This window comes from Parasteatoda tepidariorum, chromosome 10 (genome assembly GCF_043381705.1).
Source record: "Parasteatoda tepidariorum isolate YZ-2023 chromosome 10, CAS_Ptep_4.0, whole genome shotgun sequence".
NCBI lineage: Eukaryota > Metazoa > Arthropoda > Arachnida > Araneae > Theridiidae > Parasteatoda > Parasteatoda tepidariorum.
The window spans coordinates 45,257,378-45,283,325 of record NC_092213.1 but is presented as its reverse complement, the minus strand read 5'-3'; the positions used below and the strand labels follow the sequence as shown (position 1 = coordinate 45,283,325).

The 25,948-nt window shown below is 29.7% G+C and overlaps 1 protein-coding gene and 1 long non-coding RNA gene across 2 annotated transcripts in view; one reads left to right on the top strand and one right to left on the bottom strand.

Moving 5' to 3' along the window:
- Positions 1-25,948, bottom strand: part of LOC107444384 (polycystin-2) — a 40,965-nt gene that overhangs the window by 8,713 nt on the left and 6,304 nt on the right. Inside the window, exons 3-13 of the mRNA XM_016058498.3 lie at positions 18,553-18,669; positions 17,408-17,538; positions 14,641-14,897; positions 8,782-9,006; positions 7,373-7,535; positions 7,099-7,164; positions 6,194-6,424; positions 4,506-4,627; positions 3,125-3,245; positions 2,944-3,042; positions 1,998-2,128 (exon numbers count right to left, since the gene is read on the bottom strand). Coding sequence (XP_015913984.2) covers positions 1,998-2,128; positions 2,944-3,042; positions 3,125-3,245; positions 4,506-4,627; positions 6,194-6,424; positions 7,099-7,164; positions 7,373-7,535; positions 8,782-9,006; positions 14,641-14,897; positions 17,408-17,538; positions 18,553-18,669 — 1,663 coding nt within the window. The remainder of the gene's footprint in view (positions 1-1,997; positions 2,129-2,943; positions 3,043-3,124; positions 3,246-4,505; positions 4,628-6,193; positions 6,425-7,098; positions 7,165-7,372; positions 7,536-8,781; positions 9,007-14,640; positions 14,898-17,407; positions 17,539-18,552; positions 18,670-25,948) is intronic.
- The window catches only part of LOC139426944 (uncharacterized), a 55,604-nt gene continuing 40,870 nt past the window's right edge, over positions 11,215-25,948 (top strand). The window contains exon 1 of the long non-coding RNA XR_011638079.1: positions 11,215-12,090. This is a non-coding gene — a long non-coding RNA (uncharacterized lncRNA). The remainder of the gene's footprint in view (positions 12,091-25,948) is intronic.

The following is a 25,948-nucleotide window of genomic DNA, read 5'->3' as shown; positions in this document are numbered from 1 at the left end:
TTTATTTTTTATCAATCGTTGTCCTTCCCGACGAATTTGTATTACGTTAATTGTTGTTAGATACTTTTTTATTTTTATTTTTTATTTTTAAAAACATGGCTATCGATTTTCTTCTAACTTAGCAATGAAAAGATAACTTTTTTTACAGATCCGTTATTTTATCTCTATTCTAAATTATACTTCTAACTTTTTTTACAGATCCGTTATTTTATCTCTATTCTAAATTATACTTCCAACGTTTTTTACAAATCCGTTATTTTATCTCTATTCTAAATTATACTTCCAATTTTTTTTACAGATCCGTTATTTTATCTCTATTCTAAATTATACTTCCAAAACCATTTTCTTAACTTTACTACAAATTAACATGGAAATTCTCCCTTGTACACAATTTCCATTTTTTCTTTAATTTATTATCGTTTCACGTGATTTTACGTTCAACTCAAGAATAGAAAGGATAACTATACACAGTATTTCTCCGCACTGGAAATTATGCTATTTACACGTTGAATGCCATGGGGGTCACCGGTGACCGGCACAGAGTTTGTTCGTAGCGTCACGGGGATCACCGGTGACCGGCGAAGCCAAGATTATTAGAAACACAAAATTCGAGTAAATTTTTAATTTTTTTTTAAATTCTATTATCGTTACTAAAATGGTTTGAAGAAATTAATGCAATATAGAACACACAAAAATAGTTTTATTTATATACACAGAGATGACAACTTGATCCGGGCAGCGAATAAATATTTTCAAGTGGTAGTTTATTAATTGTAATTCTTACTTTAATAAATTCAATTTAGTAGAATTTTAACCACCACTATATCTAAACAATTCGCAAGCTTATATAATTCACTACTTTTTTCAGATGTGTCATGCTAAACCTTTTAAAAAAACTAGCAAAATCTGTCTTATATTTGCACATTTATGTTTGTAGCTATTTACCGTTTGGCCAAACGGGCAAGCCATGTAAAATTAGCGTGGCATTCAACGTGTTAAGCGGAGTCTAANACTTTGAAGAAATTAATGCAATATAGAACACACAAAAATAGTTTTATTTATATACACAGAGATGACAACTCGATCCGGGCAGCGAATAAATATTTTCAAGTGGTAGTTTATTAATTGTGATTCTTACTTTAATAAATTCAATTTAGTAGATTTTTATCCACCACTATATCTGAACAATTCGCAAGCTTATATAATTCACTACTTTTTTCAGATATGTCATGCTAAACCTTTTAAAAAAACTAGTAAAATCTGTCTTATATTTGCACATTTATGTTTGTAGCTATTTACCGTTTGGTCAAACGGGCAAGCCATGTAAAATTAGCGTGGCATTCAACGTGTTAAGCGGAGTCTAAACCTGCTATAATCGAGATTTTACCACATCCTCGCAATTTTTCCGCTGAATTGACATTTAGTGCACAATTTTAATTTAAAATTGTTTTTATTACCATTGATTTACATTAACTTAATAGAAAAAACATTCAAAGCCTTAAAAGTAAACACAATAAGCTTGGGTTTTCATACAGCTTTACAAATTCTACACACCACATGTCTAAAAACTGAAATTTAACTTGTGCTTTACCTGACGTAAGAAACCAAAGAAAAATAATTATTTAAAACGCGTATTAAACTCAGTGAAACTCAAAATAGTTGAAATTTTTTTTTATTGTCTGCAGTTTAAATTGCGACAATGCTTAATGCTAAGACAATGATTGATTTTTCACACACCCTGCTCAAAGGATTCGGAGAAGATAGCTCGGAGTATTTTTCTGCAGCGAATAGTAACCTTTCTCGTGTTTCAAACTATCAGTGTACCAAATATTACTGCAATCGAGTGAATGCTAAAGAAACTCATCCGGGACGAACAAATATTCATATATAAAAACGATAATCGATTTTGAGAGTACAAAATGTTTTAAATTCACTGATAAAACAAAGAATTTTTTTTTGAGCTTCTAAACTCACATAAAATATATATTATCACTTACTGCCTGAGTTTCTGACGAACTTCTTCGAAAGTTAGCTTATTGTCACCGTTAGCATCAGCTAGTTTCAGCGCATTCTGAAGATCAAGAAGTTGGTTTCTTTTTCCTAGTTTCCCCATCATATTATTGAATCCCTATAAATTAGTATGTAAATATATTAAATATGTCTTCAAACTTAATAAATCAAAATAATATTTTACTGATTTATATTTAATTTTTTTACTCTTAATGTGTATTTTTATTTTTCAATTCATTTGATGATTAAATTTCATTTGATGTAGTAACCCATGTTTGAAAGATTTGCCGAGTTTAAGTACCGTAAGTCAGAGTTATTCGAACCAAACGATAAAATGATTGAAGTAACTTTTGGCCAATCATGGTATTTTTTACTACACATTTAACGGTTAATACTTCTTGAACTAATTATCGAGTGTTAAATTTGCTCAATATTTTACACGCCATCCAAATTTCAAAGTCTTTTAGTCTTAGCACAGCAAAACAAAATGTAACGTTAGGTTTAACGATAATGAGTTTTTAATCGCGAGAGATTTTAAAAGAAAACATGCTTAGAAAAAGGGGCCCGTAACCCAGATTTACGATATTTTTTGTTACACATTTTTATAGTTTATAAAATCAAAATTTTTCTATAAAATAAATGTATTATAATGAAATAAATAATGTTATTTGAGCTAAAAAAAACGAAGTCTATAATCAAAACCATAAACCTTAGTCTTCTAAGCATATTGTAACTATGTACAGAATGCTTTTGTAAGTTAAAGTAGAGTAAGTTTTTTAATAATGTGGTTGGTTAAAAAAGAACAAAAACATTATCAAATTCGTTTAGAATACAAATCGAACATTTCGTTTCCTTCAAAGTTTAAATTATAAAGATGAAGTATTCTTCTAAGTTATAAAGTAAAATTTAATGGCATATAAAACTTCTATTTACCTTTTTAAAGTAATCAGCAATTTCAAATTCATTTTTCTGGGATGCTATTTCTGATTTGACTTCAGCGTATGTGTCGTTGATAATGGCCAAAAACATATTCTGCACAAGAAAACATGTGTTACTTTTCATTATGACAATGAAATTCTTTTATATATATATATATATGCAGATTGTAGCTTACCATCAGGACAAAGAAAACGAAGAAAACGTAGCTGAGGAAATATATTGGACCCAGGATTCTGTTGGCAGCTTCTAATTCATAAAAGTTGAAGTCTCCAAGTATAAGTCTTAATAATGTAAATCTAAACAAAGCAATTATTATAAATTAATAGAAATACTACTGAAAATTATTTTTAAATTTTTAAGATCCATCTTTTTTTTCATATAAAGCCTAGGAAAGACTTAGTTAATTAAATTTAGGAACTGTTTTTAAATTATTTTAGCGTATTTTTTTATTTTTAGATCGAAAGTTTTAGCTACATTTTTTGTTGTTGTTGTTGGAGGAGAGATATACGTTTATAATGCTTCTGAACAAATGTTATTTCTCAACATAATTATTTTTCAACATCCATAGGATGGTGTTTCCAATATAAATGTAAACGACAACAACCTCGAACTCTTGACCTGCGCTCTTTCCGGTTAGAAAGTATACAGCTGCTTATTACAGTTAATTTTGTGAGGCAATATTTTCAAACAGATAATTTTGCTTCTAATAAAATAAATAAATTACATAATTTCTGAGCTCGAATCTGTTGTATTTTATAAGATATCAATGATATTAAGTAATTCGCCGACCGGCCTGTGTAGAAAGCAGGGAACTGTCCTTGCATTAGAAAGGTTCTGGGTTCGAATCCCGAGCAAGGCATGGATGTTCTTTCCTTCTCTGTACTATCTGTCCTCTTTGCGGGAGCGACGTTGGCCCACCTAATATGGGGCCGTGAAAGGGAGGCTAACAAAATCGTCCTGCAAATGCCTGAATTAACGGATGTTAACACAGTTGGGCATTGGAAAAAAAAATTAAGTAATTCTAGTGAGTTTGAAGTGGAAATTTGTTTTAGTTACTTACATATGTATTGATAAAAAAAGTGACAAGGTTGCTAAATTTAGAAAGAACTAGCTTTTTTGGCAGTCCTAATTTGACCTCTTTTTACATGTTTATTACTGCTTGTTCTTGTTGCAAAGCATACCAATGGCCTATTATGTAGATATTATGCGATAGCCTATTTTGCGACGTAAATAAAGTACCAAGATCAAGCTATGGAAAAACAAATGTTTCGTGTGATATTCGATTTTTATTTTCGTTAAAGAAATTCTAGTACATAATTATGCAACCGCAAAGCAGAATTTTATAAGTAAATAACATATATATAAATTTAGTATTTGCTATCAAAATTTAAATTATACAAGATTTTATAAAACATAATTAAAGAAATCCCACGAACACAGGTTGAAATTTTTTTTTTGTTGAGATTTCCATTTTATTTACAAAGAGTTAGCTTGTGTTAAAAAAATACATGCTTAAATGGCTCAGTTTATATTTAAAAAATATCTAGTATACTCACACAGCTTTTGCGAAAGTACTGAAATCACGAACTACAGTTCCAAAGAGTAGGTATCCCAGCTGGGCAAAAGCAAAAAATACAATGAAGAACATGATACCAAACCCAGCAACATCTTTAGAACACTGAAAGATGGAGAGAAAAAAAATCGATGAATATATTAATCATTGTAGCATACTGACTAACTTCTAAATAAGCTATAATAACTTGACAAATGCACAGAAATAGAAGCTGGTATCTAGGATTTTTATTCTTAAATCTCTCCATCATATGACCTTACGTATGATACTTGAATTTAGACATACCAACCTTTAAGCATATTTCGATTATTAAATTAGCGTTTTTAATGATTTTCATGCTTAACTCTCGTCTCAACATGCGAATAGAAGCATTTTAATTTGCAGAAGAGCAATTGGTATTTCATATTTTTTACCACTAGGTGGATATTATAATAACGTTCTTTGCCAGTCTAATCACATTGAGTTCTCATCGGCAACTTTCACATGGTTTTACCAACATAATGATTCAGACAGTATAAATCTAACACTAAAAATATCCGTTCTTACCTAAATTACACCATCTTTGCACACTAAATTCACTCAATAATGATCAATAGAAAACTAGTCTGTTTTTTTGGCACGAGATTAAGTCCCACTGTGGATTGATCGTCAAGATACAATTCTCTCTCTCTCAAGTCCAACATCAATGGCAGTAGTCGGTCAGCGAGGAGTCTTAGGGTGTCCTATATCAGCTCTCAGTAAACTGTTTTACCGTAAAGTGCATGACTTCCCACATAGGTCGTCCCATCTGCAGATGATCAAAATTGTGACGTAATGTCTTCGGATCATCCTTAGAGATGCTTCCCAGACCGTCGCTAATAGCCCATTGGGAAGCTCTATTAGTATTATTACCTGCATGAGGTTGTCGGAATTAATTGATCACAATAATTTTTTTCTTCAAAATTTATTGCTTTTCTCATAAAAACAGCGAATTTTTTTCTTCTCAAATCGTGCTCGTATTATTTGCAATTAAAATTGACCAGTCATTTAGTCACCAGTCATTGATACTTAACAGTGATATTGAGAACTGTAAATAAGATAGATAAGTTCAGAACTATAAATAAGTTTAGATAAGTATTTAGACTTAATTATTATTATTATTTTTTTAACCGTGTTTGTTTTGAATTTGAGTCTAGTATTTTAATAGAACATCCATCTCCATTCTAATTCCTTTTTAATTGACGATTTAGGTAGAATCAGGATAAGCAGTGAACTTTAGAATCGTTATTTTATCGAAAAAGTTTATCACAATTATAAATAAGTTGAAATAGCAATTATAAAAACTTTCTTTTCTTAATTATAAAGAACAATTATTTATAATTATAACTAAGTTGATAATTTGTTCAAAAAATAAGACAAAAGTTCATGAAAAATGGGTTAAAAAGTTAAGTAAAAAACTGTAATAAGAGATGTATGTTTTGTCATCGAATATTTATAATTCGTGTGGTTAAGCGAGCTAACTATCACGTGTTATTATTTTTAAATATTATTGTTTAATATTAAATATAATTTTTTATTATTAATTTTTGTAATAATTATTTTTTATTCATTTTCTAACTCTGCAATAAAATACAACTTATAATAGTTTTAAATGTTTTTTAATTTTAATGTTTAATTTAATTCTCTAGTTACCCTTGAAAGTGTAGATGACAGTTGTGTCATGGTTTTGTTGAAACTAATGTACTTGAATATCTTAATCCATGCGAGGAAAACTGTTAATGCCACTAAGTTGTTGAATTGCGTCTGCCAGTATCCAAGATACTCGAAATTCGGATAGCTGTCTGGTTTGCTAAGCAATTCTTCTATCAAACCATCTATGACCATATTTCGATAGACGCTAAATCCAATGCATAAAAATGATACCTAAAAATAGACAAAGGTATTTTATTAATTATTAAAAAAAGTACAAATACCGAAAATAAGATGGCAAATTCCGTTTTCAAAATCTTTGTTGCATTTTTTTAGAAATATATGTTTGAAATCGTCATTTTTAACTTTTAAAAATTAAAATCTTAAACATTATTTCCTTCGTGGTGACCGACCGGACTGTGTTGGGTTCAGGGAACTGGCCTTGCATCAGAAAGGTTCTGGGTCCGAATCCCGGCTAAGGCATGGATGTTCTTTCATTCTCTGTCCTTGCCGTGGGAGCAACTTTGGTCCTTCTGATATGGTGCCCCTAAAAGAGAAGCCAACAAATCTGCCGTCACATGCTTGTATTGACGAAAGGCCATTCCATTGGTGGGCATTGGAAAAAAAATGTCCTTCGTGGTTGGAAAGCTCCATGAAATTGAATTTTTTTCGTTACAATTTCATAACGATAACTAAACTTTCATTAAGCGTTTAAATCTCCTGAATCTTTATCTTTATGGGGAAGATATTTCATAATTTGTAACAATTATTCAGGAAAAAAATATAATCAATAATTCAGGATTTGTAATTCATATTTCTGAAATACACCAGGTGTAACTTACAAATAGACAAAATGATTTTTATTTGTCACCTTATAGACAAAAATTAATAAGTTTAAAAATACTTACCAAAAGAACTAAGATGTCTTGTATGTTAAAAAAATCTTTGAAGTACTTGCATTTCATTCTTTTAATCTAAGTAAATGATAATTAGGTATAAGTTTAAAATAATTATTTGAATATGATTTTAGCATTTACTCATCGCGTAATCGTTTAAGAACTTATTACAATACAATATTCAAACTGTTCATAAAATTGTCTTAAAATTAAGGGAAAAGGTAAGATGCTTTTAAAATTATTTATTATTATTATTTTTTAATAATTTTTACTTTGAATTACTTACTTCCAAGATTTCTTCAATGAGATAGTAAATAACAAATACTGTGAATATTATTTCGCATACGAAAATGAAATAATCACTTGTTGATACATATCGAAGAAGTTTCACTGTCCTGAAGCTCCAAGACGGTATCATTCCGCCTGTTGCTGGAAATTCGAATACAATCCTTTAAAAATAAAAGGAGGTTTAAATTCAATTATTTTCGTAGTTTATAGGATTTTAACATAGTTTTTACTTCATGCGTCAAAATGTTTATCTTATTCGTTAAAAGTTTTTAAAATTGACACCTATTGTTATTATGTAAAATTTCGCAGACAAAAATGAAATAATCACTAGTTTTGATACATATACATGCGTAATAAATTTTATAAAATATTTCTCCTACCCGTAAGGATTTTTTTAAATTTCCAAAGTCGTAACCATTATACTGTAAAATTTTATACTGTAACTTATACTGTAAAATTTTATTAGTTGTATAATGGAATCTACAGAAAGATAAGTATGATATTTTCGTTTAGTAAATACTATAATTTTTTTCTCTTTTTCATATTCATTTAAATTTTGAGAAATATTTATATTTTACAAATCGTCATAATTTTATTTTAAAAACTATAGAATTTTTCTCTCTTTTTTTTTCGCAAAATGGTGACTTTTTTTTTATTAATGACTATATTCGCCATGCCGACTTAAAGAAATATGATTTCGGATAAAATGGGTTTAAAGTCTAATTGTTTTTAGGTAAATTCCATAAATCTGATATTTTGTTTTTACAAAAACTATTTTTGTTTATTTTTTTACATGGTATTGTTTTCTCTTGAAACATACCATTGCTAACATAAAGGTATATTCTCAAAAATCTATAGGAAAATTTCCTTTCATATAAAATCACGGAAAAAAATATTTATCATAAATCGGTAGGAAAATTATAGAATGTTACTAGTTCTTTGTTGCCTAAGCAATGGAGATGAATGGGGAATAGTTTCCACGAAGAGTAGGATTATTTCACAAAATTTTTTCTAAACAAAGCAGTGTAAGGGACAATTGTAAGGTGTATTGAGAAAATTTGTTTTGTATGCAAGTCCGTTTATTAGCAAGTAGGTGGCAAATATTTGGTTTCGACTCGAAGATTCAAAACTTTGTCAACATAGAATTTAGGTTAAAGATAGAGTTTTCCACGAGTACAGAAAAGTGTTTGTCTTCATATTTCTTGTATGTCTTATTTTTATAAATGTTTCCGTGCTTAAATTTTTTTTGGTATAAAAAATATCGAAAATTTATTATTATATTTTAAGAAAATGAAATTTGAAAGAATAAACTTCAGTGAAGTATGCAGTTAATATTTTTTGTGTGCTGAAATGGACAAAGTGACACTGAATTTAAAAAGAGTCTTGATTATCATTTGATCCACTTACTTAGCCACGCAAAATAAATTTAAATTAGCATTGTAGACTGTAAAATCCAAGAAAACTGCTCGAGTTGCTCTTGTAAGCCAAAGATTTTCTTTCAAAAATGTCATTATTGTTTTGGACTCGTTTGAACTTGTTCCTAAATCAGCATAGCATCCTGCACCGCTATACGTTGCCAACAAACCCCAATGACTGGTACCATCAAGTTCACGTTCACTAAAATAGTTCCACCTGCGAAAAAAAACATTGAAGAGACTTAATTCTGCTATAGATTGATTTGTTTTCAGTATTTGTAAAATTTATATAGACATAGAGTTAAAGAAAAACACCTTTCGTGCAAATAATTTAAATTCGGTTTTATTGCTTTGCAAAAAATTTGAACTACTCTGTATTAAACTTTTTTATTATCAAAATAAATTAAAAGATGGGCATGTTGTTAAAAGACATTAGACTTGTTTAGGTTCTCTACTTAAGGTTATGGTTTTGCCCGTTACAATTTATTTTGATTTTCTTTCATATTGCTCTCTCTCTATATATATTAAGTGATGTGTTTTTGAATGAGGAAGGAAATTGTAATATAATTTTTTTAAATGTAAAGGCTTAAAAAGAAATCATGCAAAGTATTTAAATAAGATCCCTTAGAGTTGTGAAAAACACAATTCCCAAAATTAACGAATATTCACGCTGTATTTCACAAATTTCGAGCATCAATATTCGAAGTTTTTAAATTCTTTTTTTCTATTTTAATACTTGATTCCAGATAAAAAAAAATACTGTTCCCAAAATTGCCTTAAATTTTTAAAAAAAATTCCGAACCATTTCATTTATTTACAGCGTAAAATTGACGTACTCCAGTAGGTTGTTACTTTATTTACGTCGCACTAGAGCTTCACAATGGGCTATTGATGACGACTTGGAAATATCCCTTCGCATTATCCGAATAGATTCCGTCAAAATTTTGATCCTCTGCAGAGGGTATCTTATTCGTGAGACCTCTTCCCCCATTTAGACATAAATCTGAAGGGGAAGGAAATTTTCTCTAGATCACTGTAGCCATGGTATTGCTCAGTGACTGAACACAGGACTTTCGATTCCACAGATTTTACGATCATGTATATCGCATGTACTCTGTGGGTCTTAGCGGAGTCGAGGATCGAACCCCAGCCCCTTCGGACCGGTGAGGTGCTCTGGTTTACATTAAATTATAAAACAAGAGATTAAAATTTGGATCAGAAGTTAACCCTTTTTCTTAATTTCTTCACAATACTAAAATAACACTATTGATATTTTAGATGTTATTAGATTGATAGTGAACAGTATGAACGTAAAGGATGATTAGTCCCGTTATTTGTTTTATCTATTATAAATGCTCTAAATTCTAATTGTAAATGTTAACAGTTTATAGGTATTTTTTTAAACTAAATTTTCGAACATTTACAATATTAAGCTGAATTATTATTTTATTTATTTATTCACATTCATGTGCTGGTTTATGTGCTCAATACAAAGAGTAATCAAATGGATTGGTATCATTAATTAAAGAAGAACTGCAAAAAGATACATACAGGGTTATGACGGGATTCGAACCTGCTACCTTCACTTTTCTGGATATTTGGCGGAAGGGCAATACTCACTGGTCACGGAGGCTTCAAGTTATTCATGTTCTAAGTAAAAGGCCAAGAGATTTGTCCCGGGCCGAATAAAATTTGTGTCTCTAAGAGGCTGTGTTTAAGGGGACATTTTTAATGAATGCATTAGCGAGTAATTCCTTAACACTAGCACATGTAGTTTCTAAACATTCGCACATGTAGTTTCTAATCATTCATGCAAAAATGTAAGGCACAGTCAAATGCAATAATATTGGTCTCTAAGTTATTGAAGTGCCTCGGTGCTTACAAGCGAATCGAATGTAAGTGCAAATAATAATAAAAAATAAGATAAATTCACCCGGTCGTGAGTTTGATTCTGTATAATTCATTTAAAATCATTTTCTTGATGTCAAGTGTATATTGTGTAGAGGATTGTGACAACTGATCGTTTTTCGATTATGGCGAATTGCAAATTGAGAAGAGGTTGTTGCGAATTCAAGGTTTGATTATTTCGTTTGATCTGTTTCAATATTGGACTTGTATTTATCAGGTCCCGAGCTAGGCAGAAACACTCACTTAGGAAGGTATATAATGATCGATTACATAAGCAGTTTAATTATTTATTCATTTCTTGTTTAAATCAAGTTTTTTTTATATGATCATTGCTCATTCATATGCACAGGCTTCCATGATCATTACAAACGAAGGTTTTTGAGCCCTTGACCAGTCGAAGAACAGATAGTTCAAGTTAAAGATTACCGAGATACATTTAGGGTTACGGCGAGATTTGAACCAGCTCCTTCCATGGAATAGAGCTTTTGGTTTTAACAAAGGGTGCCATAAAGTGCACTAAAAAGCTTAAAATCTATACCGTTAAAAAAAAATGGGTAAAGTTTATCCGGTTACAGTGAAAAGATTCGGAGAGCACCTTTTGTTTCGCGTTTTTTTCAAATGCTTATACATCACAGACCCAATTTAGCAGCTTTAATACTTACGATAACCGGTTAGTAATCATCTTGTAGTGCCAATTAGAAAATATGAGTAAATGCTCAAAATGGTGTGAAGGACTATATACTAAATAAATTAAACTTGATATTTTAAAAGTTAAAAGAATATAGTTAAAAGTTAAGCCCGTTGGAAAAAAAAAATTATTGGGGGAAACTGAAAAGTTGAGAAGATTTTCTTCGAACCTTTTGAACCGGTTTGCGATTACAATCTAATAATGTTCATTCAAAGTTATGATTCAGGCTAAATCAAATTCTCCATTAAAATCTTTGATAGTTCATCAATTCGAGTTAACATGATTAAACTTGTTTGACTTGACTAGAGTCTAACCTTAATTGAGCACACAAGCTTGCAAATGTCTGTTGTAACAGTAAATAAATAAATAAAATTTCTGAGCCTTTAAAAGTTTGATTAATAAAAGAGACTGAAAGTGTGCTAGTGGTTTGATTTGCTGATTGAACATTTGAACTTGATGCTAGACTTTAATATTCTAATGATGAATTAAAAAAAAAAAACTGAGAATTTTTAGAAAGAGGAATCATATTTAAACATGTGAGAGTTAGCATTTGATAACTAGTCAACGTAAAGTACTATTTGGATAGATTGAAATTAGAATATACTTGCTAAGAAATAAGGAAAGAATGTGAGATTAGAGGTGTGAAAAAATCAATTCAGACTCTTGAAATACAGCTGCCAAATCAGAAAGATACCAAGATTACCTGTGAGTACTCTTATCAAAAAATTATGTTCAGTGTTATGATGCAAGTGTATTCAATTTAATTACTCAATAATGCATGGTTAAAATGCAACGTTTTTGAATTAGATTTTTTTGCTTTACTATTGTTTTTAAAACATCTTCTTACTTCATAAGTGAGATTTATTTTAAATTCTGTAAAAAGTATATTGGGATGATTTGATGTTCACTTTATTTAGTTGAGGACAATAAAACGGAGCAAGTAATAACTCAATTATAAGATAAGTGTATATATTATAAATACGAGAGTAATATATTGGAAGATTAAAATCAAAACTAAACCTTTCTTACAACTTGGAAATGATAACTTTATGAATCTAAATTCTGTAATTAATATAATTATTTATAAATATATCTAATTTCAAAATATTTTTGTGTAGTTGAGAACAACAGTACTATCATAATTAGCTTATTATTGATATCATAATTATTCATAATTAGCATAATTACCTTATTATGATAGAAAATTATCATAAGTGTCTAATTATGATAGGAAAATATCATAACTGCATTCTTATGATAGAAAAAAATATTGTAACACAATAACAAGTCAGGGAATTGTTATTTATTCTTTTTCGAAGTTAAGTTTAGCAATAATGCAACTTGCTAAATTTTTAAGCTGTGTAAGTTTTCTTGTAAGGCACTGCAGCCTGTTATAGGCCAAGGCCGTCCAAAACAGTGTTTGCCATCTGGTCTTAACCACAGTAAGGCTCTTCCGATTTCCTTTATTTACTATATGAAAGTCATTCTCTACCCAGGCAAGTCAACTAATTGGTGGTCTTCTTCGTTTTCTGTTTTTCGTAAGATTGGTAAAAGTAAGCTTTTTCTACTGGGTTTGTATAATCAGATCGGTATAAATGTCCGAATCATAGTCCTGTGCATTTTACGACTTTAGCGATATTAGATTTCTTGTGATTTTGGTAAATTCGAAGTTGACCAAGGATATCCAGCTATAATTCTCATGGATTGTATCAAATATTTTTTTAAAAAGATTTTCCGTTTTAAGATTGATAAATTATTTTCATGTAACTCTGTTATTGTCCATCGTTCACTCTCATGTAGCAGAATAGGTCTAATTAGTGTTTTATAGTTGCTAATTTTTGTTTTTTAATTTAAAAATAGAGATTTTAGTTCGTTTTTGAGGCGTGATGGCATTCGTTTGATATGGCGAGCTTGTTGCTTATCTGCATAGTGAAATCATTGCTTGTAGTAATGATGGTTCCAAGATATTTGGACTGTGAAACTCTTTCAAATGTGTAATTGCTAACAGTAAGTGGCTGTGGATTAGGTGTACCCTGGGAAGTTTCCATGAATTCTGTTTTATCTTCGTTTATTTTTAGATCTAATTTACCAGCTTCAGCTGATAAAATATGATGTATGTATTGATGGAATATGTATTAAGGAATATGTACTAAATTATAACACTAAATCTAAAGTGATAATTTTAACAAACTTTTTGTTTAAATCATTGAATGACAAATTCCATAATTTTTGTGGCTTTCTCTCCATGTTTAAAAAAATGGTCTAATGTACTAGTCTAATTTATAACGTAATCAAACACCTGTTAAAATACGTTTATTCCAAGCCTGTAATGCAAACCAAAATTTTTAATATTAACCGAGTGTTAAGCGTGCCAAAGCCTTTTTTGGCTCTTGTGCTCAAAATTTGTTACTAACTATTCTAAACTTCTTGTCAAGTTTTGAAAATAGGAACAAAATGTTATTTGATATTTTAGTCAATTTAATAAAATATTAATAAAATTGTTAATAAAGTGTTAATAAAATATGCACCAGTTTACGGCTGAACTGGATGACTAAAAGTTCTGTATTGAAAAACGTTGGCTGCTGGTTCGGTACTGGATAAATTTTGGCTTATAGCCACAAATGTATACTTATTGTAGAACACATTAGTTAACAATAATGAACTTTAAAGAAAACGTACTAGATAACGCTCTAATAGCTAAAAATGTTATTATCAGTAGAACTTACGAGCAGTTTAGAGTGAAGAAAATTACTTGATGAGAAATTGCTAATTTAAAACCTAAATTAAGAGTTGAAAGTGTGCTTTGTCTTTGTTTCTTTAAACTACAAGTTATATTAATGCATGATTATTATGCAGGCGGTAATTACTGCTTAGATTAATTAAACTTGCTTCAGGGTAACATATTTTACTGAGTTTATATAATCTTTCTCAGTAGCATCGGTGCTCACCGGGGCATCTTGCGGTCAAAGTTCACCAATAACCCAGTTGTATACCCGGGACAGTTTGAACCGCGGGTAGCTATTCAATATATTCAGCTACTTAACAATAACGTTCAATATATTCAGTTACTTAACAATTATTTAATTCGTTCTATGTTTTATAAAATTGAAACTGCATAACAAGCTACTTGCGATAATTTCATGTAGTTTCCTATAGACTAAAAAAATTGCAAGCTACTTGCGATAATTTCATGTAGTTTCTTGTAGACTAAGAAAGTTGCAAGCTAAATTCGGAAAAAAATGTCGAAGAACTTACGCTGTTCCATTTAGTACACCAAACGACCTTTTATCTTCGACTTGTGGGGAGTAAACATCGTAGCATTCTGATATTGAGGATTTGAAGTCGTCGTGGACTACACAGGAATCGTTTCGCACTCGCAACTGCCTCAGTCGTGGGGAACCAAGAAGTCTGTTTTCATAAAGGACATTCCTGTCTTCCATTTCTGTTGGTGTTCCAGCATCATCATACCACTTTTCCCAAAACAAGCAATCGTGCAATACATATTTTTCAAACTAGATGGAATTAGAAAAAAATAAAAGACGAGTCATCAATGCTTAAAAATGCTTATGGTTTGAGAATTTAACATTAATTTTCTGTTAACATTCTGTTTATTATTGTAAAACCTGTACTTCATTATACTAAGGTATAACTAGAAAATTCAAGCCCTCGTTAAATTCAACATCACAAATGTTAACACTTAAACGACGGTATGCATTTGTTATTCGTGCGTCCTACTTTATTTTACTTTGCGCTGGTAAATGAAAAAATTATGATGAATTAAAAGGCTTCCTTGTCATCTGAATTGGGTTCAAAATTACAAGGTTACGGAATTGATCATTGATTGTCGTAAATTCAGAATTAGGTAGGCTGTTCAACGCTAGTTGTAAAATAAAATAAAATCTCTAAATCTTATACAGTGATAAGTTACTTACCCGTGTGCCCTAAATAAGGGCGGGTCGGGGTAAATTCTTCCATACAGTGATAAGTTATATTGAAATTTATGCTTGCTATAACAGTATCCTTAATTTTATGCTGGTGAAGAAATTTGTTTTCCTTAGTTCTTGTATTACTTGTTCTTTAGAGATGGGACTTTCTTATGTTATGGGGACAAAAAATGATCTTCCTGTCTATACAGGATGTTTCGCAAGTCCCGTCCTTTAGGTTGTTTTTCGAAAGCTCCTTCGTTTTATGAAGCGACGTTTTTTTAGCAAATGATGTTTTGATTTTCGCAACTGTTGTAAATACGTAATAGCATTCCATAACACTTAAAGTTTTGCTCGTGAAATATACGCACATTTCATGATCACAAAAATGACGCAAAATATCAATTCGAAGAAACGTCATAATTGTTTCGAATATAGAATGCTTTTGTGATCGAATTTTTTAATTTTTGATAAGATACTCAACCACCGCATGACTTAAGTTTATAAAAAGGTGCAGAATTCAAAATTATTTATTGATTCTAATAATTTTCATTTAGAAAAAAGGAAATTCGTTGAAAAAATCTCGCCAAACTAGTTATTTTTCATTGCTATTCTTTAAATACTCAAAATATTTGAATATTTTGCGGCTAAAACAATTTTTTTCGGTGAAATAATTTGTATTGTTTAAAATAAGAACTTTGCTTAGAGTTAAAGGTAATGAAATTGTCGCTTCGACATCCTTGGTAAAATAACTTCGAAAAACATTCTAAATATGTATTTTCAGAAATGTTGTCAAAAAAAGAATGTACCCATAAATAAATAAATGAGAAACAAAACTCCGACTAAAAAGTTATAGTTTGGAGAATCCTGATCGATGTTAACAATCGCAGCTGAGTCGGGATTGAAACAATAAAATTATTGTGATTTAAAAAAAAGAAAACGATTAATAGGTGATTCTAATATTGTCTCACATTTCTCCGCCTTCCAGCTCCAACCGACAGTGAAACGGGCTTTGTTATTTTTGGATTCGACTTCTTCATGACTGGCAGCAATCATGATTCGTCACTGTTTGATATCGTTACCGTTTTTGCTTCACTAAGGACTTAAATCTTATTTTATTTCTTTGCTTAAATATTAGTTCGTGCCCCCTAATGAGTATATGGATTTTGATTTCATTCTTGAAAAATATTCTTAAATTAAGGATATATATAAGATTTTGAGATCTTATTTGAAAAAAGAAAAATAAAGCAAGTAATTTCCACAGGCGAAACGCAAGCTGGTTTCGAAGTTTTACTTAGCATCTTATAGTAACTTCTTTAAAGACGAGGTTTCCCCATTCATGATCTTGGAGTTTGACCATTCGGATCGTAGTTACATCATGAAAAAGCCACACAAGATTAATCTGTCCCGTCTTTTATTCAGGGATTCAGAAAGGGAATGGATTGCAAGAAAATACTTAACGTAATAAAACGTCAAACAAAAGGGATAATTTAACAATCTTGATTCGTTTTAACAGGTCAGGTTGCCATTCAGACTATAGGGAATTTTTGAAATTTCTTTAATCAGTATATGTCTAAGAGTTATTTTCCATTTTCTCCAGAAAATAATCTTTTAATTGGAAAATTGATTTTTTATGGATCTGTGTGAGAGAATAATTTCAACGTCTTAAAATTAATAGGAGAATCTTTTTTTCAGCTATGAATTATTATAGAAAGACTCGTTTGAGACTTTTTATGTTAGATATATTTTTAATAATAAAGTACAGGGTTATTCATAATTCCCTCCGCCTGTAAACGCCATTTTTCTTTACTACAACTGGCTTCAGTGGTACATGTTACTGCCATCTACCGGCAACTGCTTAAATTAAAACTTGAATACTTTCGGAATAATTTCATATGTTCTTTTTTGCCATATTTGTCTTCGTTTTTTTACTATAATGCTTCGAAACCCCGGAGGGAATTATGAACAACCTTGCATATTATCGCATAGTTTTAATTGTAATTAATTAATATTAAAGGGGGTTACTAGGGTCACCATAAGAATTAATCATTTATTTGAATTAAATGAAAGTCAGCAATGAAATGAAAAGTAATACTTGCCCTCCAGAAATCGATTACTTGTGTGGATCCCTTCACGTTATTCCGTGTGTCTTCGTAAGGCGATTCCAGAAAGAGTTCGCTGATTACTTTAGTTAAGTAATACATGTTCGGACTCATCATTCCAAACGTCACTGGAAGCATAAAACAAGTCACATTAAGAAAGTAATACTGCATGCGATTAGTTGTAAAGGAACAAAGTGGAAAGTAATGATTGTCTTCTTTATTTGATTTATCACGAAGTCAAAATTGTAGGTTGGTGTTTCGATTGAAGAAGTTACGGAAATGTTTAACTTTAAATTCCTTATATTGGGAAATTGATCTGTGAAAAATATTATAATTTGATAAAGCAGTGGTTTCTATAAAAATGTTTCGGAGATCCCTGGGGTTCAATGGAAGGTACCCAGGGGTTCCGAGTTTCTAACCAGTAATGATATTTTGAAAATGTAATTAAGATTATATTCTACCAACTATAATAATTTGCATAATATTTCGGTTATTTTTATTCGTATAAGGAAAATGATAATTAGTCGGCGAAATTCAAAAATAGCGAAATTAAAAAAAAAATAAAAATAATAATCCCTATATCATGAAGAAATTATAAAAGGGTTTGAGTTTTGAGTTTTTAAAAAGATTGTATCAGTATTGTATCAATCCTCCATGTTCCTATAACAAATTATATCTCATGTGGAACTGAATTGGATATTGATCGTTCTCTGGTTCAGGTTAAAATTACGATCTGTAGATGAATGAATGGATGTCTGACTGTGTTTGCTTTAGAAACGGGTGGGACATATGGGTGTGGCAGAAGCGAATTCTTGGCCATAGATGGGGCCACTGGAAAACAGGGAGAATCGCACCCCTTGGCTTTTAATGGTCAACGACAACAATGACATTTATTGAAGCTCACAGCTTCTCCAATTTTTCGACCGCAATTATTAATCAGCGAATTTTCCGTAATATCAGAACTGCCTGAAGGGCCATTTTTAATAATTTAATACACCACCTTAAAATGCACGAGCTAAGTATTGCTATTCTGCTTTATATAATACTTAGAATTTTTTTATTATGGGAAGTCTAGTCAAAAAAATAAATTATACTCTTAAAATAGTTTTAATGACAACAAAAAGAAAGGAAAAAAAACTTACGAATGCACAAGATTATGAGGAAGATCAGATAAATGACTAATTCCTTTATTGTTGTTTTCACGTACCATTCACGATCAGCTTCCGAGCTTCCAACCATTTGTCGAGTTGCAAATATTCCTGAAAATACATTATAAAATGATTTTGTATTGATAATATATTCGACGTAATCTTTTAGTGTTCAGAATCTTTTTCAGAAGGGGTTCTAAGAACAAATTATGATTTTTAACATATTCATTGGCGAGATTTTTATTCTAGACACAGCTAAGACACGATCAGCATCCAAGCTTCCAACCATTTGTAGAGTTGCAAATATTCCTAAAAAATACATTATAAAATGATTTTGTATTCATAATATATTCGACATAATCTTTTAGTGTTTAGAATCTTTTTTAGAATGGGTTCCAAGAACAGATTATGATTTTTAACATATTAATTGGCGAGAATTTTATTCTAGACACAGCATAGACGCGATTAGCTTCCGAGCTTCCACCCATTTGTAAAGTTTCAAATATTCCTAAAAATACATTATAAAATGGTTTTGTATTGATAATATATTCGACGTAATCTTTTAGTGTTTAGAATCTTTTTCAGAAGGGGTTCTAAGAACAAATTATAATTTTTAACATATTCATTGGCGAGATTTTTATTCTAGACACAGCTAAGACACGATCAGCATCCAAGCTTCCAACCATTTGTAAAGTTTCAAATATTCCTAAAAAATACATTATAAAATGATTTTGTATTCATAATATATTCGACATAATCTTTTAGTGTTTAGAATCTTTTTTCGAATGGGTTCCAAGAACAGATTATGATTTTTAACATATTAATTGGCGAGAATTTTATTCTAGACACATAGACGCGATTAGCTTCCGAGCTTCCACCCATTTGTAAAGTTTCAAATATTCCTAAAAGTAAATTTTAAAATGGTTTTGTATTGATAATATATTCGACGTAATCTCTTAGTGTTTAAAATCTTTTTTAGAAGGAGTTCTAAGAACAGATTATGATTTTTAACATATTCATTGGCAAAATTTTTATTCTCGACGCGATCAGATTCCGAGCTTCCACCCATTTGTAGAGTTTAAAATATTCCTAAAAATACATTATAAAATGGTTTTACATTGATAATATATTTGACGTAATCTTTTAGTGTTTAGAATCTTCTTTAGAAGGGGTTCTAAGAACAGATTTTAGCATATTCATTGGCGAGATTTTTATTCTAGACACAGCTCTGACGCGATTAGCTTCCGACCTTCCAACCATATATCGAGTTGCAAATATTCCTAAAAATACATCATAAAATGATTTTCTATTGCTAACATATTCGACGTAATCTTTTAGTGTTTAAAATTTCTTTGGAGCTAAAATTGTAGAAAACAAGTGACGTCTTATGCGCACGATTGAATCCATAAAATTTTGTTAAAGACTTGAAATGAATTTTAATAGACAGTCAAATATAGACTTTTTAAAATCATACTAACTCAAAAGGAAAAATAAAAAACAATTTAATTACAGAAAATTAATGTTTTGAATTTATCATAAAAAAATATTATGACCCCTGAAAAATATTAAATATTTACCAATATTCAAGTGCTAGTATGAATTTTTTCAACATGTTGCTCTCAATATATTGTCAAGTTTTAGCTTAATAGATTTATTAAAAGTCTTGTGAGTTAGTTGAGGAAACTTGAATTGATAAAAACAAATTTAAAGACAAAACTGTCAATAAATAACTTTACAAAAGATATAATTTAGCAGACAATTCAAATTAAGAAAAAAATGCATTATTTTTCTGATTTCAGTTAATGGATTTCAGTATTTTTGCTGTGACTTTGAGTATTATCTTATACTTGGTATCAAATGCTCTGAATGAAAAACCAAGAAATTAAATACATTTTTAGGAAAAATTAGCTAGATTCCTTTAAATAAATAAGTAAAATTAAGAATTAATTCCTCGTTTAGTTTTTTTATTTGGGTTGAACATTGAAAAGGTGTATTTTTGCTACATCCTTGTTTTAAGACGCATTTCGTGCTTAGTCCATTTTCGTGAAAACGCATTTTCAACTGCATCTATATTTGTAAACATGCAATTTGAGCTGTGTCCATTTTTGTAAGCATGCATTTGAGCTGTGTCCATTTTTTAAAATAAGCAATTTGAGTTGTGTCCGTTTTGTAAACATGCATTTTGAGCTGTGTCCATTTTTGTAAACATGTATTTTGAGCTGTGTCCATTTTTGCAAACATGCATTTTGAGCTGCGTCCATTTTTGCAAACATGCATTTTGAGCTGTGTCCATTTCTGTAAATAAGCATTTTGAGCTGTGTCCGTTTTTGTAAACATGAATTTTGAGCTGTGTCCATTTTTGTAAACATGCATTTTGAGCTGTATCCATTTTTGTAAATAAGCATTTTGAACTGCATCCATTTTTGTAAACACGCATTCTGCCATGCATTCTGCATTTTCGCAAGTACGCATATATATCTGTGTCCATTTTCGTAAGCACGTATTTTCATCTGTATCCAGAATAAAAATTTCTCCGACGATAGTCTCACGGTGTCACTGTACTTAAAAGACAGCTTTAAATTTTTTTAAAAAAACAAATTCAAGTATGGGTTTGGGGTTGTAAATAAATGTTTCAGGGAGGAAAAAAAAAGAAAAGATGTCATAAAAGATTTGTTGAATTATTATAAAGATTAATTTATGAAGTAATTTGATTTTTTATTTTTAATTCACACTCGAAATTAAATTTTTTGAAATGACAGGAAAGATGGATTAGTTTAGATTATTAGTTCATTTGCATTCAGCAAATATTATAAAAAATTCATGTTTTTAAGCATGTTCTGTACGCATTTTTAACATATTATTTGTATAGATTTTGAAGCATATATTTTGTATTTCTTGTAACATATTTCATTTGAAATATCCTCGTTTTAAACGTTATTTTGAATGTTTTGTTTATTTATTTTATTTGTTTTAATTGTAACACTGCTTTTAGTTTTATAATTTACTTCAGTTCAAATATGTTTAAAAAATTATATTTTTTAATGATGAAAGTTTGGAATGAGGTTCTGTGACAACCTGGTCATTGATATAATTAAATCGGATCTTCCGTAAGAACGTTATAATTGTTATTATTTTTTTAAACAACTTTTGTTTTTGATTTTTAAAAGGAATTTTTCTTAATCTAAGGTTAGATAACGAGGGGGGGGGGGTACGATCGAAGAAAATAATGAGTAAACAGATAATAAGGAAATCTATCAGTGAATTATCAAATCTGTGATTGGGAAAATGAGCGTGTAAATTTATACAAAAAAGGCGAAAATGTTAGTCTATTATTTGTGGTACTGCAATTGATGATCATTTTTTTAAAGTTTGTTTTTGTCGTATTCTTCAGGGAAAAGCAAATTTTTCCTTTACAAATAATTTCTATGACAAATCGTTTTCTCAACATTCTTTTTCGTAACAGATTCTTACTATCACAAATTTTTTCCTCAACTGAATCTTTTTCTTAACAAATTCTTTTCCTTTATACAGGGATATTCATAATTCCCTCCGTCAGTAAACGCCATTTTTCTTTACAACATCTGGCTTCAGTGGTACATGTTACTGCCATCTACGGGCAACTGCTTAAATTGAAACTTGAATGCTTTCGGAATAATTTCATATGTTCTCTTTTGCCTTATTCGTCTTCGTTCCTTTACTATAACGGTTCGAAACACTGGAGAGAATTATGAATAACCCTGTATATATTCTCTTAACATATTCTCTTCCTTTGTATATATTCATATTTTCTTCTTAACATATTCTTTTCCTTAGCAGTTTCTCTTCATTAACAGCCTCTTTTACTTAATTATTCTTAATGGATAAGATATTTCAGTATCAGATTTTTTGCTTACTGGTTCTTTCCCTTAACAGATTCTTTTCCATAATATATTCTCTTTTTAACATATAGTCTTCGTTAAAAGATTCTCTTCCTAAACATATTCTCATCCTTAATAGTTTATCTTCAATAACAGCTTCTTTTGCTTAATGACTCTTAACGGAGCATATTCTTTATGTAACAGATTTGTTCTGCAACAGATTTTTCTTCCACTTTCTTTTCCTTAACAGACTCTTTTCCTTAACAGACTCTTTTCCTTAACAGACTCTTTTCCTTAACAGATTCTTTCGTTAAACAGATTCTTTTTCTTATTATATTATCTTCTCAACATATTCTTTTCCTTAACAGTTTCTCTTCATTAATAGCTTCTTTTTTTCGATCGAGTCTTTACAGATAACATTATTTCCTTAATAGATTCTTTCCTTACAATATTATTTTCATTAAAAAAATGGTATCGTTTATAATAATACTTTCGTTTTAAGCAGTTTTTTAATCCAGTAAAACTTCTATTGATTAAACTACATTGAAATGGTTTTGCCTTAAGACTAATTAATAAATTTAATTTTTTTTAACCATTCTTAAAATATATTTTGTTTCCTAACTCTGTGCTCTAATCTACGGTTCATTTTAAAAAAAATGCACGAATTAATGTTGCAAAGTGTTTAAAACATTCACCCATATTGACATCATTAGCAGTTTTTAAACTGACTTGCCATTAAAAATGTCGCAAATTTTTAATGTTTATATAAATTCTAATAAAGAAGAAAATTAAAACGATGAGCAATTAAAAATGATGTAATTTAATCACCAAAGCATTATTCAGAATTCTTTTTAATGCGGTTACCATGGAAGCAAATGTATATTTTTTTACTTTAAGCGCAATAATAAGTTTCATTTTTGGTGCACCTGTTGTTGAAATGACATTGCGTGGAAAGGACGGAATAATATAATAGCACGTGACCTTTCTAATTCATGAAAAAAAGTACTCTCTCGTAACATTTGTTCATTTATTTAAGTACTTTTTTATTCGACTAAGGAAATGGAAGTTAATTGCATTTTTTTATCACTTTTGTTCCGTGATTGTTGAATTACTCTTAAATCTTGCTGGTTTTAAATTTTTCTCTTGTCGTAAAATGAAAAATTACTTATCTTTTAAGGCACTTGGAGTTTTAGGTATAGAAATTAAATGTAGTATATGCTTGAAACAAAAAAAGTTAACATAATAGTACCTATTGGAATAAAAATAAAATACATTTCTAAACCACAGACTAAAGCAAATACAAGCTTAATTTAATCACACAATTTCGCGCTCGAAATGTACAATTCTTTTGAGAAGAAAATATATTCTCAATTCCAAATGAATAATTTATTTTAATTAAATGATTGTTTTGAAATAAATCTGTTCACAGAAATGTCCCTTTTATGTTCTGAAATATTTCTACCGTTCTAAAACATAATATAATTGAGGTAAGATTTCAGAAATATTTCTGTAAATTTAACCTTTAAATGTGACTTTAGTGTTATTAAGAAAGATGCATTTTTTGCAATGTTTTTTTTGATCATAAATTATCAATTATTTCCGCTGACAAAAATATTAGTAAATAAAATTGCACTGATAAGTTGCGTTAGAATTGCTGACATCCAGCTAATAAGCTACAGATGAAGGAAAATTAGAAAATGGAATTTAATTTAATAAAATTTTTCTAATCACTTTTTGTTCTGTTATTGTTGAACCACTTGTAAACCTTGCTGGTTTTAAATTTTTAACACGATATAATTTAAAAAATTACTAATATTTAAAAGCAGTTGGAGTTTCAGGAATAGAGATTAAACTTTGTGTTCTTGAAAAAAAATAGAACCTAGTGGACTAAAAATTAAATGCATTTCCAAACTGCAAAAGCAAACACGAACTTAATTTAATCACACACACTGTGTTAGAATTTTCCTTCTAAAATTATGGTAAAATAACCAGCAGCAGTCTGTCCATTCAATTAACCATAAAGTTTACGATAAAGAACATTTTTCACCTTTACAAATTGAAACTGTTCACAACTAGTATGGTTATAAGCCATGAATACAAAACTATACTGGTTTTTAACAATTTAGAACCAGCATGGTTTCAAAACCGTAAAAGAGAAATACGTATAACTGGACATTGGAGCTATGATTTTCGTTAGGTAATGGGCATTGGAGAGTGCTTGGCACTGGAAACTTTTTATGTGTTGAAGGGAATGGAAGAAATATTGTGGCGTTAATGCTGAGACTCGAACCTAAGAGCTTTTGATCATAAGAATGACAGATTAGCCCTCTCGGCCATAATACGTACGCAGTTGCAAGAAACTAAAAGGCTTCTTTAGGATAAGTTGATGCGATATAATTCTGGTTGTTTAACCGTATCAGGTGAAAGCAGTTAATAAATGTTTTTTTCCCTCATAGTTAACAGTTTGATTACCATCTTATTTATGGTTATTTGACTATTTTATTTGAATATGGTAAAATTAAAATTAAAAGAATTGTTATTTAACCATTTTTCCGAACAATTTCTAACAGTGCAATAGAATTCACTTTCAAAAAATAAAATTCTCTTGCAGAAAAAAAAGTTTTAATCCAAAATGAATAATTTAACTGAAAATTCTCCTTCCTAGATATGTCCCATTTATGTTTGCAAATATTATTTTATTTTTGCTAATTTAATTCTCATCATCTTTTAATTTAAAAATTTTGATTGACTGAAATTTACTGCGAATCACTGACTATAAATTCGATTTAGAGGTAAACTGTGACTGTCACCTTCAGGATATAGTTGAAGCATGCATTATCTACAAATACAGATTTTCAGCTAAAATGTGTTTTCAGTTATTCGAAAAGTGGTGGTGGTTTCAGTTAATACAAATATTGAAGTGAATTTCACTTGTTGTAGTCAAGAAACAATTGAAATTTGCTATGTTTTAAGTAAAGGCTTTGATTCTGATGACTTGAAAAATCGCCAATATTGCTTTTAAAAAAGGCTAATAAATGTCATTAAAAACATCAAAATGTCCTCAAATTTTTTTTTTGTAATTGAACAAAAATTTCAGTCTGCTACACAATTTCTTTCCTAAAATTTCATTTATCGCATTAAGATGTTTTATAAATGTAAAGCATTAACATACAACATGCAACATATTAACATGCATTAAACACGAGAAGAGAGATACAAGAGATATGAGAAATTGAGATTTAATTTTCATTGAAGTTTTGTAGAAATTTTAAATGCAAAATAAGAATTCAAAACTGCATTGGATTATTGAATACGTTTAAATGTGAAAGAATTTTTGTACAAAAGTAGATTTTTATACCCGGAGAACCTTCTTCCTACAGCTTCATATATTATTGATGCATATTTGAAAAACTTTGAAGAGGACCAGAGTAACTCAGTTGAACTGAATGACAGTCTGGAGAATGAGCTAGTATTTAATCAACCAGCAAAATGACACGGGCCCTTATTGGGCCATTATTCATGAATATTGACTC